This window comes from Cnephaeus nilssonii, assembly GCF_951640355.1.
Source record: "Cnephaeus nilssonii genome assembly, chromosome: 9".
Classification (NCBI taxonomy): domain Eukaryota; kingdom Metazoa; phylum Chordata; class Mammalia; order Chiroptera; family Vespertilionidae; genus Cnephaeus; species Cnephaeus nilssonii.
The window spans coordinates 73,661,550-73,678,709 of record NC_137080.1 but is presented as its reverse complement, the minus strand read 5'-3'; the positions used below and the strand labels follow the sequence as shown (position 1 = coordinate 73,678,709).

The following is a 17,160-nucleotide window of genomic DNA, read 5'->3' as shown; positions in this document are numbered from 1 at the left end:
AGAAGGAATTACTATCACTTAAAAATGGCACCTAATTTCTGTTTGTGGAAATTCCAGACTCTTCAACTTTGCCTCCATGAAAAAGGCCACGCAGGGAACATATATTACATCCTTGAACCTGAACCCCACCATGGCCATTTGCTGAAATAAATTTACAGAGTTATGGGGAAAGTCGTGACCTGTCATACCCAAAGTAATAATCTGCCATCCTTCTCATTATATTCGACACCATTTTTATAGTTAGGAAAAGTCTGTCATTTGCTTTTTAAAGGTACACAGGCCAGAAGAATATTACTATATTACTGTAATTAAATCAGTCACCCTGTCACATATCTCCTGTATTCAGCTTACGTGTTCTGGTGATTTATTTCTTTATTAACTGTTTCCCCCTTGAATAGAAGAGGGTAGGAACCCTGTAGACTCAGGGCCACTGCCTGGCTATCAGATGGTTGGCACTTATTCAATATCTTTGTAGAATGAGTAGTTCATGTAATTTTATTATATAGTTATTATAATATATCGCTGATATCCCCAAGCTTAGCCTGTTAACACTATTAGTAAAATACATCATACATATAACCTTTATTTTGAACAACAACAGAAAAAATTCACTTTAAATAATCAGGTATTCCATATGTTCAAGTGAATATGTTTTATTAAATGCATACTAATATCTTTCTATAGTGAGTATACATAATAAGTTAAAATGTATATATTTATTAAATATAGATATAATACCAGAACATGATTATTTCAGATGAGAAATCAAAATAAACCCATTTTTAAGTATCTTTTGGTCACTCCAAATTGATATTGCTCATAAAAAAATACACGGATTTTTCCCTGGGGAAAAAGAAATTAATTCCATAGCAATGTGGTTAAGGGACATGTTTTATTTCATAGCTTTCTGCAAGCAAAAATTGCTTTAATACAAAATGAGTTCAATGATACAAGTGCTACTGTCCACTCAAGCAAAAGAAAACCTCACAGTTATATGGATGCACTTTATAATGATATTCTTACAGTTTAATAGGTCTGCTGTCCAGGACACCTCTGGCCTCATGTGAAGAAATGGCACAGAAATGGTGCAAGGTTCCTGACCATCATAGCTCTCGCAGGGGCCTCAGAGTAACTTCCTGGGAGTTCTCTGTCAGATACAACTTACAGAACTGGGTGTGGATGTGTCTGTCTTTCTGCCCTCCAGCTTTTAGTTTACATTTACATCATCTTGAAATAGATTCCTTGTGTGTGTCTTTCCCCATTTCGGAGTTTCCACAAAAGCAAGAAAAAGTCATGAGGTATCCTTAACGTCAGTTACCCGGGTAGGGCTGTGGCTTTAGAGGATGTGGACTTACCTGCAGGTACGGGAATTGATTTTAGTGTGTGCTCCTGACGTTACAGTGCAGAAATGTTAGTGCATGTTAAACTCTACCTTCCCCTCACATATAATGTGACTTTAACCCCAGAGTATCTGACAAAAAATTATACAGATAAAATAAAAAGACAAATACACAAATAAGGCCATCTGCAGAATTTTAAACTCACCTCTTGCAATATTTCACAATAATTTCTACATCATATTTTACATCTTTCAAACTTAAATAATAAATGCTCAAGGAAGGGCCTTGGTGGAACCAATGGCACTATCTTTTTGAGGATTTGTCCAATTTGCTGGCCGGTGACTTCCTCTGGGGTGTAGGGATTTTAGAAGGCTTGGCTGTGGATGGCCGAGAGCTTGCTCGGGGCGAAGGTCTGTATGTTTGGGGGGCAGTCTCCACGTCTGAGCACACGGACTGGATTTCTGAAATGTCAAAGTCTGACGCATCACTGCCTCGGCGGCTGCTGGCCCTGCTACCAGCCTTGCTTCCCGCTCTGCTTCCTGGTCGGCTGGGAGTCTTCTTGGGATCTGGGGAGAAAGGGCAGAGATGGGTCACCCTTATTACTGGGTCCATCTGCAAGAGACTCCTGAAACCTCATGCCACCTTGAATCTCAGCGATTTCTCTTGACACCTTGTGGGCACTCAGAGAATACTGTGGGTTCATGGTTCTCTCCATCCCACAAGGGTAGGCAGCCTCCCTCTAAGCAGACGCAATATACACAAAGCTAGATTTACTAACACAATTTAGGTCTGGGCTTAAAAGAGGATTCCATTGACTACAAACAGATACAAAGAACACAGCTGTAATGTAAGGTTGTGCTTTCCCAAGTGTAGTGTGTATACCCAGATGCGTGCAGTGCACACACGGAGAAAACTCTTAGGTGCAGGTCTGGCCCGAGGACAAGTAATTCAAAGCCCATGGGAACTGAAAGGACTTGAAACTTTAAAGAAACTTCAGGCTTGCTGAGCACAGAACCCCAGGGGTTAGGCTCACTCTTCTGTGAGAAAGATGAGAAGCACTGGTGTCAGGCCCAGTATGGGCGGGTTTCTCCAACCGCCTGAAATAGAGCCCAGTAGCTTTTCCAAGCAGACAGAAGGACCAAGACTTTCCAGCTAAGAGGGGTAGGATACTATTGTAGTTTTTCTTCTGTTCTCATCTCTCTCTCTGGTACTTTCCAAAAGGGGTTTTCTAGTCACCTACTCCCATGACTCATTTATCCCCTACCTTTGTTGGAGGACTGGGGCTACATGTCACTTCAAAAGAACACAGCATCATCAATTCATAATTTCTTCCCAATGAGGACAGGGGACTTCCATCTTCAGAGTATACTTCAAAAGCCATTAAAGCAAGATATGTGCCCTGGCCGGTGGGGCTGAGTTGTTAGTACGTCAGCCTGTGCACCGAAGTGTCTCTGGTTCAATTGCAGGTCAAGGGCACATACCTCAGTTGCAGGTTCGATCCCAGGCCCTGGTCAGGGCATGTGTGGGAGGCAACCAATCCATGTGTCTCTCTCACTCATCTCTGTCTCTTTCTTTCTCTGTCTCCTTCTTTCTCTCGATCCTCCCTCCCTCCCTTCCACTGTCTCTAAAAAAATCAATGGAAAAAATATCCTTAGGTGAGGATTAAAAAAAAAAGAAAAAAAAAAAAGGCATGCACCACACTCACCAGCAAACTGTGTTCGGACTCTGGCGGCTGCAGTTGTTATCAAGCCACTGTCGTCCCCAGAGTGGAAGCCTTTCCCTGATAAATATCCTGGAAGTCGAAGCTTGCTTCCTTGTATTGGTGTTCCCTGTATTCAATCAGTGAAAGCATATTTCAGAATATTGCTCGAGTTCACCACTGACACCACTTTAAAGATGGCTGCAAACCCTCTGCTAGACCTCTTCAGCGAGGCATGGGGTTCTCACTTGCTTGTCTCCACTAATTTCTTATTCCCTCCCTGAATTCAAAGGGAACCTTCCAAAGACAAGGAATTCATGTTGAAGAAGAAACAAGAAAGTGGAGATCCCCAAATGATGGCAAGGGGATAAAAGACAAATTAAACTGTGAGTCTGTCGGTAAATAGTACGGAATTAAGAAATACTAATGAAACGATGCTGACTGCCTTGGTACAGAGAGGAGATGGGGCTCTGAAAATGTGTGCTTGGATACTCTGCTACAGCCAACGCTTTTGGGGAAACTAGGCAGAAATAAACCAACAGAAATAGAACAATAAGTAAACAAGTAAAGCCGAGATAGCCACCATTTAAACAAATTAATTGCAAAAAAAGTGACGTTTTAGAACTTGGTAAAATGCCACTTCATTTTCTGGCTCCATGACCTTCTGTGGTCCTTACATACAAAATACCTCGGCAACGTTTGGGATAATTCTTTTAAAATTCTCATAGGAGTTCACAGAGATTGTCTAAAGCAATGATAACTATGAAATTTTATCATAAGCCTAAAACAACTGCACTTTTTATAGATCACTACAACATTTTGAAAATTCTCCAAAAGTTAAATAAATAAATAAATAAACCAATTTCCTGAGAAGTGTAGGGACTGTCATATTCCTTGATGAACTCAAAGGGAGCTATTTGAAAGAAATTAATCCAAATTATGTGTGCATTAAAAAAATGAACTGTTCCTTTATTAAATAGTTTTAAATGCTTAATAAAGCATATGTAAGACCTTTTGATACATCAGGGTTACAAATCTGTAATATTTACATAATATTTATAATTCATTTACATATGTACCCATACATATATATTCTATACATATACTTTACATATGTATTCTATGCATATATAACTATAGAATATATATATGACTTCTATACATATAATACTTAAGTTTTCAAAATATTTTCAGACATATAGCCACAATTTATCTTCCCACTCATCTAATCACAACTTTTTTGCAAATGTGAAAAATGAGGGCCTGAGTAGGGAAGTGATTTGCCCAAGATCTGACATCTCTGATCTAGTTAAATTTCTAACTAAGGATATCTCAATTATCCATAAGAGAGTAAGGACCCACAATTAAAAAACATATCACTCAAGGTGGCAGAATCTATTACCACGGAAGACACAAAGCATTATTCTCAGAATGCCTTGGTGGTTTTGAATTGATTGTTCTAAACCCTACCTTTAAAGCCCTTCTATAAAGGTACACTGTTGTTTTGTCTGCCTGTTTTTTGTTTTGTTTTTGTCTGATGAGCCTACTTGAAATAAAACACAGTTTTCTTTTAGTCAAAATTAGCATGCTTAGACTTTGATTTGGGGACTCTCTACTTTTTAAAATTTTGAACTAAAATGTTTGCTTTAACTATTTCTGCTCGAAATAGTTAAAGCAAACATGTTGCTTGAGGTTCCTTGAACTGGACTCAGTTTTTGCTACAATAGATCCATCATGAGTGACAGACAACTCTAGATGTTATAATACTACTGCTTCTCACTCAGGGGAAGGGGTGCAAAGGAGGGGCTGGGGAGTGGGGAGGAGTTGAAGAATGAGTTGTTTCTGCCCCATTTCTATCCCTGTCATTAATGTTATTTCCATCATTTCCATCGGAGGCATGAGGGAAGCCAAAGTTTCCCTGCCTATGCTTTATTACTGATGTGAGGATTAAATAATAGATCAGAAAGTGTTATGAAAATCATAAAGGGCTTTCTAAAGGCAGCATATCACTTTCAGACTTGGATTCTAGCCTTTAACCTGAAATACCTCCTTCAACTCAAAAGATATTATTTAGGGATTTTCTCCCCCTAATGATTGTGGGTTTTTTCCTAATCAAACATGTGCTTATTTGGTGCCTATGTTTGTCATTTTACAGAGAAGTTCTTTAAAAGATATATGGTTGACTTTCACTTGAATGTAAAGGATCTATGTATTAATCTTGGAAAATTTTCTATCACCTAAATATCGTATCCCCATATATCATGCCATATTAAAAAAGCTAGAGCTTGCTTAATGATAATAGCCATTGAAGTCTAATAAAGATAGGTACTTTTTGAAAATGACACATAATTGTTTGCATGACTAAGCCCCTGCTCTTACGTCTCACCCACCCAGTGTTTTTGGGCAGAAATAAGTGTAACAGACATTCAGAAATACCTTGCCTATAGTGAACACTCAATGAAAATTATTTTAGTTAAGTGATTTCTCTTGCAAATGACACCACCTCTCACTCTCACCTAAAGGGGGTTGGTTGCATTTATGTCTAGAAGCAAAAGCATACCATCAGCTTTAAAAGAAACTTTACTTAAGTCTGGATATAATCTCTTGTATTTCACTCTCCCATGAGAGAAAAGTAAAATTAAGTATAAGGTGCAGAACCTGCAGGTGTGGCTATGTTAAACTGACATTATACAAGGAGCAAAATCTAAAATCTGTCTTTTCTGTTAACCCTTTACTCTCATGTCTTCCAAGAACTGGTGGGTTGATATTTATTTTATACAAGTCTATTAAAAAGACATAGCAGTGCCCTAGCTGGTTTGGCTCACTGGATAGAGCATTAGACTGGAGACTGGAAGGTCCCGGGTTCAATTCCAGTCAAGGGCACATGCTCGGGTTGCGGGCTCGATCCCCAGTAGGGGGCGTGCAGGAGGCAGCCGATTAGTGATACTCTCTCATCATTGATGTTTCTATCTCTCCCTTTCCCTTCCTCTCTGAAATCAATAAAAATATATTTTAAAAAAAGACATAGCAGTATCAAAATTACATATATTCAGGGAGAGGTAAAGCAATGTTAGTGGGTGATAGTTTCAATGAAAGGCTGTTAGACTGGAATCTGGGGCCTTACGATACCTCTGCGGATGGCACGGAAAAGTCTGAGCACTCTGCTGGCTTACAAGGAGTTGACATTTTGCTGTTTGTCAACCATGGTTTACCATAATTGCGTGTTAAAGGATGGAGGATCTGTATGGAACAATGGCAAATCAAACGTAAAGGATAGCAGGTAAAACACAAAGCCACAGAAAGAGATACTCATAGCAAAGACTCACATTTCACAGTAAGAACAATAATAATTAAAAATACGTGGAAAGATCTGATGGCAAATCATACACACCAAAAAAATGAATGAAACTTCACAAAGAAAAACCAATCTGAAAGGTAATGAAAGCAGCGCCCAGTCTTACAGGGGCCATAGGGCAAAAGCATGTATTTAAAAAATAATAGTAATAATCCTTAAAAAAAATAATCCTTCATCTGCCGTATTGTGAGAAGGAACATAATGGAGAAAGCTCACAGATTCTAGGGTCCTGAAACATTCAGAAGTATACTCAAGACACGGATTGCAGTGGGGGAGGAAAACATTTCCCAACCGAGTCCTACCTTGGGTGTGCTGGTGGCATAGACCTGCGGGGAGGCCGCCTGGCCAGCCGGACTGGACACAGATGTCGATCGGTTGGGTGAAGCTCCACGCGATGAAGGCCGCGATCTTCGGCCGCGGGGTCGGAAAGCAGCCATACCCTGACTGGCACCGTCTGCTAAAATGAACTTCTCCCGAAGTTCCATGTTCGTCCTTCCTTTAGCTGGATCGCGTAACACACAACGAGGCACACAAAACAGAAGAGGAGGGAAAACAAGAGGCGTTCAATCGTTTATGGGAAGAACGACCACCGGGCGCCACAGATTACCCTGAGGATTTGAGAACATCGTTTTCCATGCCAACTCCAACTCAGCATAACAAAAAGGTGAATGCATTCCGTTACAATGCATTCCTTTTGGATACAAGTCAGTTTGGGGAAAGAAAAGAAAAAGTGTGTTTATTCTAACACTAGACACCAGCCAGAATAACCACTATCAAAGAAAGAGTCAGCATGAAAATGGAAAGCTCATGCTAAAATATTGTTAATCCACCAGCTCCTGATGCCCACATGGGTTCATGACCCTTTCCGCACACTGAGAAGACAAGCCAGTCAAGCAGGGACTGTGCCTTTTGCATGTACTGCTGAGGTGAGGAGAATGCCAGTATTTTAACTTTGGGATTAATCAAACAATGGAGTTACACAGAATGACAGATGGCTTGTTAATCATGATGACAACACTGAAATTTCAGGTTTTTCACTGGGATGAGGCAGCTAGTATTTTTATTTTATGCCTTGAACAGCTCTCTTTTACCAACATGCAATGACAAACACCAGACCCAGGGATCCGGGAGGTCATCAGTGATGCCACACTCATACGAACACATGTGCGCACGGAGAACACTCCACGAGAACCCGATGCAGCGTGTTAGCATGTGTTTGGTCACTTACATAACACCTACGCTTGCCACACACTGCAAGTGTGTGAAACGTTCAGACTTTACGTTTGGAAGCACCAGCTCAGTTGGATATGACGTAAGCCATACGCAATGGATGAAGCGTGTTATTTTTAAAACAAATAATTAAAGCAGGAATGTAAAAGTAGGGGAGAGAAAAGGTAAGAGGGGAGAGGCAAAGAGAGGGGTTGCCAACCTATAGTAGGCTGAGTAGTAGTAATTGAAGAGTTTGATTCCGAACGTAACATTTTACTCCCATGATGATGAACTAGAAAAAAATGACACAGGAGATCAATCACATTAAAGAATACTGTTAGCAGGAAAAGAAACAAAGTACAGCCAGTAGTTGAATATGCAAAGAGATGCTCAGGTCCGGCCTTTAGCACAAATTTAGGAGAAAAGTTGCATCAGGAAAAGCACTCAAAGGTTTGACTCCATAAGAAAAATGTATTTAGAAGACTTTGCCACAGGCATGCTAACTTTCCTAAGCAACCCAATAGAACACTGCATGTTCTAATCTCTTTGCTTCATAAAAGGAACTGCATTACCTTAGGCTGCATTATTTTCAAAAATATGAAACGAAAAGGAAAATTGTGTTATTTTACACCATTTGACTTGCAGACAGCAGAGCTCCTAGGTATGGTTGTGTGATCATCCTACGGTGGCCTCAGCAGAGAGGCCTGCTGACCACATAGCAACTCACCCACCACACCAGTGTCTTCAGTGGCAGCACGGTAATCAAGAGCCCACTGGGGGAACCATGACCTCCCACTTGGTAGCCTGATAGTGCTGGCACCAACATTTGCTCTTGTTTGTTTAAAGGGATTAAAATGGGTTCAAGAAAAGCACAAAAATCTCTTTGTCTTTTTCAAAGAAAAATGGGCCTACTGGTGAGTCCATTTTTATTATAGAAATTATAATCAAATGACCACCTGGAAGGTGAGTCAATTAAGGATTCAAAAATTAACAACAGGATTTGAAAAATAAGGGAAATTAAAAGCTGATCAAGGGCTCTTAGGCTGGAAGACATGGTGAGAGCTACAGTTTATGTCTATATTTTTAATGTTCTGCCACTTCAAAGTCAGAGTCGGGTTATCGGTTCTTGTTTTTTTAATCTTTAAGTATTGCTTTCCTCACCTCCTCCTAATTGTATAAAAAATTTCACTTTTAAACTTCTACTATCCAGTACCTTCAGTATTCATCACCTCAATTTCCTTTCCCTCCTACTTTGCTACTGAATGAGAGATGAAATCATCCCCTGGTTGGTGCAATTGCTCATTTTGAAAATTGCAGATGGGTTCGTCTCAGAAAGAAAATCTAGTATTTCTTGCCTCCAGTCCCATGTTTATCCAGAGAAGTCAAAAAGCAACAGGAAGAACATGGCTTAATGACTGCCAGGAGTTCTCTGGAAACTTCAGGCTGACAGAGCAATGTGAAACACTATTGTAAATAAATGACCAAAATTATACCCGGGCAAGTTTTTGTTGCTAGAAATGAATACAAAATTGACATCCTTTTATGGTGCTATTATCTCAACATAGGCATCTCCTTACCCCTGCACGGATCGTTTTTCACTAAGAACTCATCAAGTGCCATCCATCCCCCTCCGACGCGAACCATCACGGTACTTCGCAGGATTCGGACCAGTCGCAGTTGCTGGGAGTCTCCAAACTGTGAAGATGAAGAAAGAAGACCCTCTAATTGTCACTACTCATTCTACACTAATGGGTAGTGTGTGATCTGTAGTAGCGTAAGCAAACAACTTTTTTTGCTTAGTTCACAGCGATTAGTAAAATCTCAGAAAAAGGGGTTTGTAATGATCTGCGTTAGGCTGCTGCATGCTGATTTAGCCCAAAGGAAACAATTTGAAAAAAGATAACAAAGGTTATCAAGTAGAATATGAAAGATTTCTTCTAAAAATGATTTTTCTTTCTTATGACAGATACATTAGTCACGTGGTGATTGAAAAATGTTTCTAGAAATTAAACAGCCATGAAAATAAGCATGGGCCCACTTGCCCAGGGTTTATACAAAGCAAGATGATTCTAAAGAAGATGTAGTAAACTCTGATTCTTCTTCATTAAAACCTCCTCTTACACTAAAACTTTGCCATTGAAATCTGTGGGAGAAATCTTCATAAACTCATAAGGTGATAAAGTAGTAAATGAACATGACCAATAAATATTTCACAGCCAAATAAAATTTCTGCATCGCTAATAATCTGGTAAACCCATTTGTTAAAGACTGGATGAATGTGCCATTTTATATTACTGTAACATTAGAACAGTCACTGGCACATTAATGATACAGCTTTCAAAGCTAAAAGGCTTTCTCTTCAAACTGTTTGTACCGTAACTGCCGAGTGGAATAAGCAGTCATCTTTGTCTTGCCCTTTCCATGGATCTCCAATCACTTGGATATGCTATAAATTCTGCAAGTCCTGAATAAATGTCTAGACTACACGTAGTTTCTGATCACAAGGTTTATTTGTTTTGAAAGCCCATGAGAAATAATTTTATACTTTTAAATCATTTCTAATAGGCTCATATCCAACTTAGAAAAAGCACCATATTAAATTTCACGGCTGCCAACCCCGCAGATACCATAGCAAAATGAACAGTCAATTAAACATAAATAGCTTTCTTTTTTTTGTAAGGCAGGTAAAATACAATTGTGACTTTGACTATTTGCCTAGGCTCATGATGGATAAACAGAAAATTTTAAGTAGAAACAATCTGCTACTCTTCAATACGCTGAACCCCTGAGTTTTGGGAAGTGGACCCTAAAACAAAGCCAACCATTCAAGACCCTGAAACTCAGAAGGACCTCAGAGGCATGTAAAATGCACCGGCAGGAACTCATGCGCTTTACATCAACCCTTTTTATATTGCCATTTCTAAGTCCATTTTTAAGCCTTGAGATTTAACTTTTCTATAATGGAACCTATTCCTATAATGTAATTGAAGTGTAAAAAAATAAAAAATATATATTTATTTTGTTAGAAAAAAATTTGGTGCTGCTGATAAGCAAAGGGAAAGGAGGGGATTGAAAGAAAATTACCCTTAAGTAACCAGATAATTGGACCAGACATTTTTGGTTCAGGATTACATTCAAAACAAAAGTTTTAAGGAACTAACTGAAATACTTTACACAGATGAAATTTCAATTTTAATAAACAAATGATTTTAAATTTTAATTTGAGAAGACATTATCTAACATTGTCTTCAGAATTTCCCTAATTTTCCCAAGAGCCAAATTGTGAGACAAGAAAAAATAGACTAATGCTGTTCTTTGTGCTTTCAATGAAAGAAAACCTTTTGAGGTATTTAATCCTTTCTGCAAATAAGTGATGCTATGCTAATTGCTACTCCAAATAACAAGAAAAGTAATTTTTTATGTATTATAACACATAGCAGTTTTAAAAACCTCTATTCAAATTAACTACACATTTCTATTTGAAACAATTATGTGATTGAATAAGTGAGGATCATAGATAATTTGAAGTTTAAGATGTAATATGGGCTTAAAACTGCGAGGCAGAGTAATAACTAATATGATACGGTCAGGTACTATAAAAAGCACAGCTCTTTCCAAAAGCACATAGTAAAAAAAAGATTCTCCTTGTTTAAATCAAAACATGATTGCTCTTGTCTTCAGTTCTAAAATTCTTATGTGCAGTACCACTACACAGTTTATATACTGACTTAAATGTGAGGTCAAAATGGCATAAAATGTGACTAAGATTTTGTAAGTGACAAGAGATACATTTTCTCAAGAGGAATTACAACATTCAAAACCTCCAGGGTTAAAATTTCTACTCAGAGGATGCAAAGTTCTAAACTGATTTAGGACAAATGGACAATATTTGCTCTGGAGAGGACACATTGTTTGTGGCTGAGTGCCACTGAGACCTCTCCATGCCCTGTCTTTGTGTCTCTGCCTGAAGCTGATCCTTCTCTAGCTACTGTGTACCACACATCCTCAGTGGTAAACACCAAGGAAGCTATGTAGGGATGTGTGTCCCAGTGAGTGCTGGCATAAACCCTATGCTAATAGTATCAACAATGGGAACCGAAAATGGCATTTGTAACACTGTCACCAGCCAAGCCACAATTCATTATCTGGTTTGCTTAAAAGTAATCTCCTCATTTGAGACACAAGGCAAAAAGGGATCCTGGATCAAGGACCCTTATAGCATTTACAGAACCACCACGCCAACCAACAATGTAGTAGCTAGGGGGGCAGCATGGGAAAGATTGGCCATGGCAAGCTTTAATGACTATGAATTAAAGTTTTTAAAAAAAATCATTGGGAACTTGCGAATACATTCCACTGAATTATACCTGATTTCCCAGGAAGAACTGATAAAAAAAAATGAAAAATGGAAGAAAGATATAATTAGTTCAACAGGAAACTTTCTATATGGCTCTAGAATACACACACTCTTACACTCAGGGCTTCTAGATATAGATAGTATCTAGTTTAGAGATGTGCAGGTATCCAACTTCAAACCCAATAATCAGAAAGTTCCCTATGTAAATTTTCTGAAAATCTCGGGGTTTAAATTTTAAACTAAAAATTCAAATACTTAGATGAATATTTTTCAATGTGGAAATATAAATACATAAATAAACATGAATAATGTTTCATTTGTAAGTAACATACTGTATTAGGGATACCTGGCACATTTTCTATCTAGCTACTACATAACAGAGATGTTCCAAAAATGAGAAAGAGTGATGAAGTCACATTGGTCTTCAAGTAATTGTTTTGAGGAAGGTGAACCAAGTTATCGAGATACTGAATAAAAGGGAATATTACCGTACAAGTGGAAAACATTGCCTCTTTTTCATTTTATAAAATTAGACAACATTTTTAATTTTGTGGTTCTGGCTTGGAATAGCTTTATTATTGGAAAGATGAAAACTTACCTGTAATCATATAAAATAGGTTATCTACATATATAAAAGCCTAAGTGACCATTCCACCGGTCGCTAGGATGCGCACTGACCACCAGAGGGAAGACGTTCAATGCAGGAGCTGCCCCTAGGTGGTCAGTGAGCTCCCACAGCAGGAGCACCGCTCAGCTGACCAACGGGCGCCAGACGCCGGGCTCATGGCTGGTGAGAGCAGCTATGGCTGTGTGAGCCTCTCCCATGGACACTCCCCCTGTGCGCCCCTCCCCCATCCAGACTAGGACCGGGATCGGGACTGGCATCGGGAATGACTGGGCATGCTTCTCGGTCATGGGCGCACCAGCACTGCCCTAGGACGGGTGCGCAGAGACCGCAGTGGAGCAGCAACGAGCCTAACTGAGCGGAGGCGGTAGCAGGCGCAGTGGGGCTGGGATGAGCAGGAGCTATGTGGCGCCAGGCCAGGGCTCCGGCTCCTCCCTGGCTGCCTGCCACTTAGCACACTACTACATTTCTCAGGGGATGTTGGACTGCCGGTTTTGGCCCAATCCCCGCAGGCCACACCAAGGGACCCCACCGGTGCACGAATCCATGCACCGAGCCTTTAGTCATATGAAGCAATATAAATATAAGTAATGTGTTTTTCTGCAAATATTTTTCTCCTTAAAGAGAATGTACATGTTATACATGTTAAAGATACGTCCTTATATAAAAAAACGTAGGCTATTTTTATGTAATTTAAAATGATGAGAGTTAGAAAGTCATACACCATTCAACTTTTATACGAGGTAAAAATAAATAATTAGCACTCCTGGAAAACAATGCAGATCAAATTACAAACAAGTTCCGAGTTTTATCCTTTAAAAGAACTACAAAGTGACTTTGAAAACTTACCCTGTATTTGTTGTCTCCAATCTGTTCAACTTGAAATCGTTTTGCACATTTACACTTAGCTACCTCCCTCGTCACCTGCCAAAAACAATAATGAGATATCCACTTTAATGTTAATATTACATAATGAATTCTTAAAACCCTGACCAACTACTAAACATGGAAATAAGTAAAAGGGCTGCATGAATTGTGCATGAGATCTGGCAGAACACACTGTGCAGTCATGTTGCTGCAAGCGATGGAAAGATAGTGAGTACCTCATCTTCGATTTTGTCAGCATCGGTGACAGGTTTATATGCATCCTTATTTGGGTGAAGGGCGGCTACAAATTCATAGTAGTCGATGTAGCCATCGCCGTCTCTGTCGAAGATGTCTGCAACTGCGCTCATCTCCAGGCGGCTGGTAGGGAACTCTACATATTTTCAAAACAACAGCAAGTAGTGTTACTTACTTGACAAGGTTGTAAGATATTTACAATGTACATTGTAATCATTTGATATTTGTATATATCAGGGAAAGAATTCCTCTATCTGGTTAATTAACATATCTATCACATCACGTATGTATTTATCTTTTATGTGTGTGTGAGAGAGCATTTAAGGACCACTCTCAATTATACAATACAGTGTTATCCTACCTAATAATAGACAAATATGCAAATTGACCATACCTCCGACACACCCACAAGCCATGCCCACCACCCAATCAGAGCGAGTATGCAAATTAACCCAACCAAGATGGCTACAGCCACAGAGAGCAAGGTTTCCTAGGTAACAGAGGAAGCCAAGCTTTCCGCCTGCCCTTGCCAGGCCTAAGCCTCCACTCAAACTACAAAGTTTCAATTATAGAAGGTAAACAAATTCAAACAGAAATGGCGGCAGAATGGAGCTTGAGAGAGCAGGCCAGGGTTGCCCCTGGCAACAGGGGAAGCAAAGCTTTCCGTACACCCTGGCCAGGCCCACCCGCTTAAGCTACAAAGTTTCAATTATAACCCCAACAGAAATGGCTGCTGGCCGTGGAGGGAGCCCCAGGCTTGGCTCCGCTCCAGGCTACAAAGTTTCAATTGTAGAAGGAAAATAAATTCTAGATACCAGGGCCTCCCCTTGGGTTGCCAGGGGGCGTGGCCGGCCTGCAAACCACCACAGGCCCCTCGCTCAGGCCGCCCCACACCCCAAGGGAACCCCCACCTGATCCGGGACACCCTTCAGGGCAAACCAGCTGGCCCCCACCCCTGTACCAGGCCTCTATCCTATCTAATAAAAGAGTAATATGCAGATTGATCATCACTGCAACACACAATATAGCTGCCCCCATGTGGTCAAAGATCCTGCCCCCATGTGGACACAAGATGGCCAGCAGGGGAGGGCAGTTGGGAGGCACCCGGCCTGCAAGGGAGGGCAGTTGAGAAGGACCAGGCCTGCAAGGGAGGGCAGTTGGAGGTGATCAATCCTGCAGGAGAGGGCAGTTAGGGGTGACCAGGCCAGCAGAGGAGGGAAGTTGGGGACAAACAGGCTGGCAGCGGAGTGGTTAGGGGGTGATCAGGCTGGCAGGCAGAAGCGGTTAGGGGCAATCAGGAAGGCAGGCAGGCAAGCAGTTGGGAGCCAGCAGTCCTGGATTGGAGAGGGTACAGCCTGGGCTGAGGGACAACCCCCCTCCATGCACGAATTTCGTGCACCGGGCCTCTAGTCAACTATAGTCACCATGTCACAACATGTGGTCCTCAGGCCTTATTCATCTTACAGCTGAAAGTTTGCATTCTTTTACCAACCTCGTCCCATTCCCCCAGAATCTGGCAACCACTCTTCTCTGTTTCTATGAGTTGGACTCCTTATTTAGATTCCACATACAAGTGATAGTTAAGATACTCTCAGTATAAGCCACATGATATTCCCAATTAAACTTTATAGGACCTGCTACTTACTATAATGTTTTATAAAAAGACTTGTCTTTAAAAAAAATAGTAGGTAGTGTAACTTAATGCTGCCTTAAGACATTCTCAGTTGTACATTTTAATTTTAATGTGGCTGATTAAATTATCAGGGTCATAAAATATATTAAAATCCTTTTTAAAAATTGATTTATGTAATAACAAATGAAATCACTATCTATATATACATATATATGATCTAAATTTATCTTTAATTACTACTAGGGTGGATCATTTGAAATTGCTATTTTTCTAGGTTGATAACTTTAATAATTGCAAATTTCAAATGTTTCAACTACCACTTTCCTTAAGGAATAATTTATATGGAATTTACTTTAAGAATGACTTCTAGTAATATGTGCTGGAGCTATCACATACACATGACTGAACCATCAAACAAGAGGATGATGTGTACCTTCCGAAGTTTATATGAAAGCATTCTAATTTCCTACTAGTGATAATGTTAGATCAGAATGTCAATCAGAAAGAAAAGGAAGAGAGACTGGCTTGCTGATTTCCATTATGCCGGGCAACACAAACAATCTAGAATCAAATTTTATTAACTTTACTAGAAGCCCGTTGCACGAAGATTTGTGCAATAGACCTTCCTTCCTTCCTTCACCTGGCTGCCGGCACCAGTTTTCCTCTGGAACCTGGGACCCAGGCCTTGGCTCTGGCCACCCGCCAATCGGAGTGCCTCCCGCCGGCGCGATCGGCCACCCCGAATCCCGCCGCCTGCGCCTTCCACTGGCCCCATTGGTCCCTGCTCAGCGGCCCGGTGGCCGATCGCACCGGCAGGAGGAGCGGGGGGTGGGGACTCGCAAGTCCCCGCCCCCCGCTCCTCCCGCCGGCCCGATCAGCCACCCGGAGTCCCGCCCCCGTGCCTCCCGCCGGTCCAATCGTGGGCGTAGCGGAGTAATGGTTAATTTGCATATTACCCTTTTATTATGTAGGATTATACTAATGAGGACACAGCTTCAGTGGTGTGAGGAAACACAATTAGTTAAGGGTGTCTGACTCCAAAGACATAAATTTTACCAAAGACACTTTTTTTTTTTTTAGAGTGGTGACTTCATAGCCAAGTTTAAAGGCAAAGCTTTATCGGTAACACGAGTTTACTGGTCCCACAATTTTAAACTGTGCTTGTTTTCTTTAAAAATTACACCCATTTCAGTCACTTCTCTTGGGACTTACTTGAGGAAAGAATGCCATCAATAAATTCTTGTCGGGTTATTTTCCCATCCTGGTCTTTATCGATTCTCCTGAAGAAGTCCATCACCCGAGATTTCTTGTGGTTCATCCACCGCATGTATTTTTTGCGCCAGATATCAAAATCAAAGTTAGCAAATTCCCTCAGCTGAAAAGGGCAGAAGATATTTGGGGGCAGTTAATGCTGTGCTCAAGCTATTGCTTCTATGAAGAGAGTTATTTTTAATGAGCCTCTAGATATTACAGGTATCTTTCCCACTTCAAAGAAAGGTATAATCTTACAAAGGACACACAGAAAAACACTTTTCCTGTAGAGTTTACTTCATTACTGTCACTGTGGTCATTCTGGCTTTTCTTTACAAATACGGGGGGAAATAAAACTCCCCAGAAAAGTCACCCTGAGAATTCCTGACAGTGCCACTGGGCAGCAGGCCCAGCTCAGCAGCACAGCTCACTCTCTGCAGTTGGCACTCCCCTGGACTGCTAACAATGTCCCAGTTTCACAACCTGAAACTCTAACTCTCAGATCAAGGAATGACTATAAGGAAAATATCTGAATTATAAATGGTTATATTTGCTAGTTAATACCACCA

General features: G+C 40.5%; 1 protein-coding gene across 14 annotated transcripts in view; it reads right to left on the bottom strand.

The window, feature by feature from the left end:
- Window positions 1-637: 637 nt before the first annotated feature.
- The window catches only part of DST (dystonin), a 435,295-nt gene continuing 418,772 nt past the window's right edge, over window positions 638-17,160 (bottom strand). For 9 of the 14 annotated variants that reach the window (XM_079780745.1, XM_079780755.1, XM_079780760.1 and 6 more), the window contains 9 exons: window positions 16,553-16,715; window positions 13,689-13,843; window positions 13,435-13,509; window positions 11,971-11,988; window positions 9,181-9,298; window positions 6,697-6,896; window positions 6,169-6,279; window positions 3,046-3,169; window positions 638-1,906 (listed from right to left, as the gene is read on the bottom strand). In XM_079780745.1, coding sequence (XP_079636871.1) covers window positions 1,644-1,906; window positions 3,046-3,169; window positions 6,169-6,279; window positions 6,697-6,896; window positions 9,181-9,298; window positions 11,971-11,988; window positions 13,435-13,509; window positions 13,689-13,843; window positions 16,553-16,715 — 1,227 coding nt within the window. In that variant the 3' untranslated portion in view covers window positions 638-1,643. The remainder of the gene's footprint in view (window positions 1,907-3,045; window positions 3,170-6,168; window positions 6,280-6,696; window positions 6,897-9,180; window positions 9,299-11,970; window positions 11,989-13,434; window positions 13,510-13,688; window positions 13,844-16,552; window positions 16,716-17,160) is intronic. The other 5 variants (XM_079780756.1, XM_079780750.1, XM_079780751.1 and 2 more) reach the window with 2 other exon arrangements.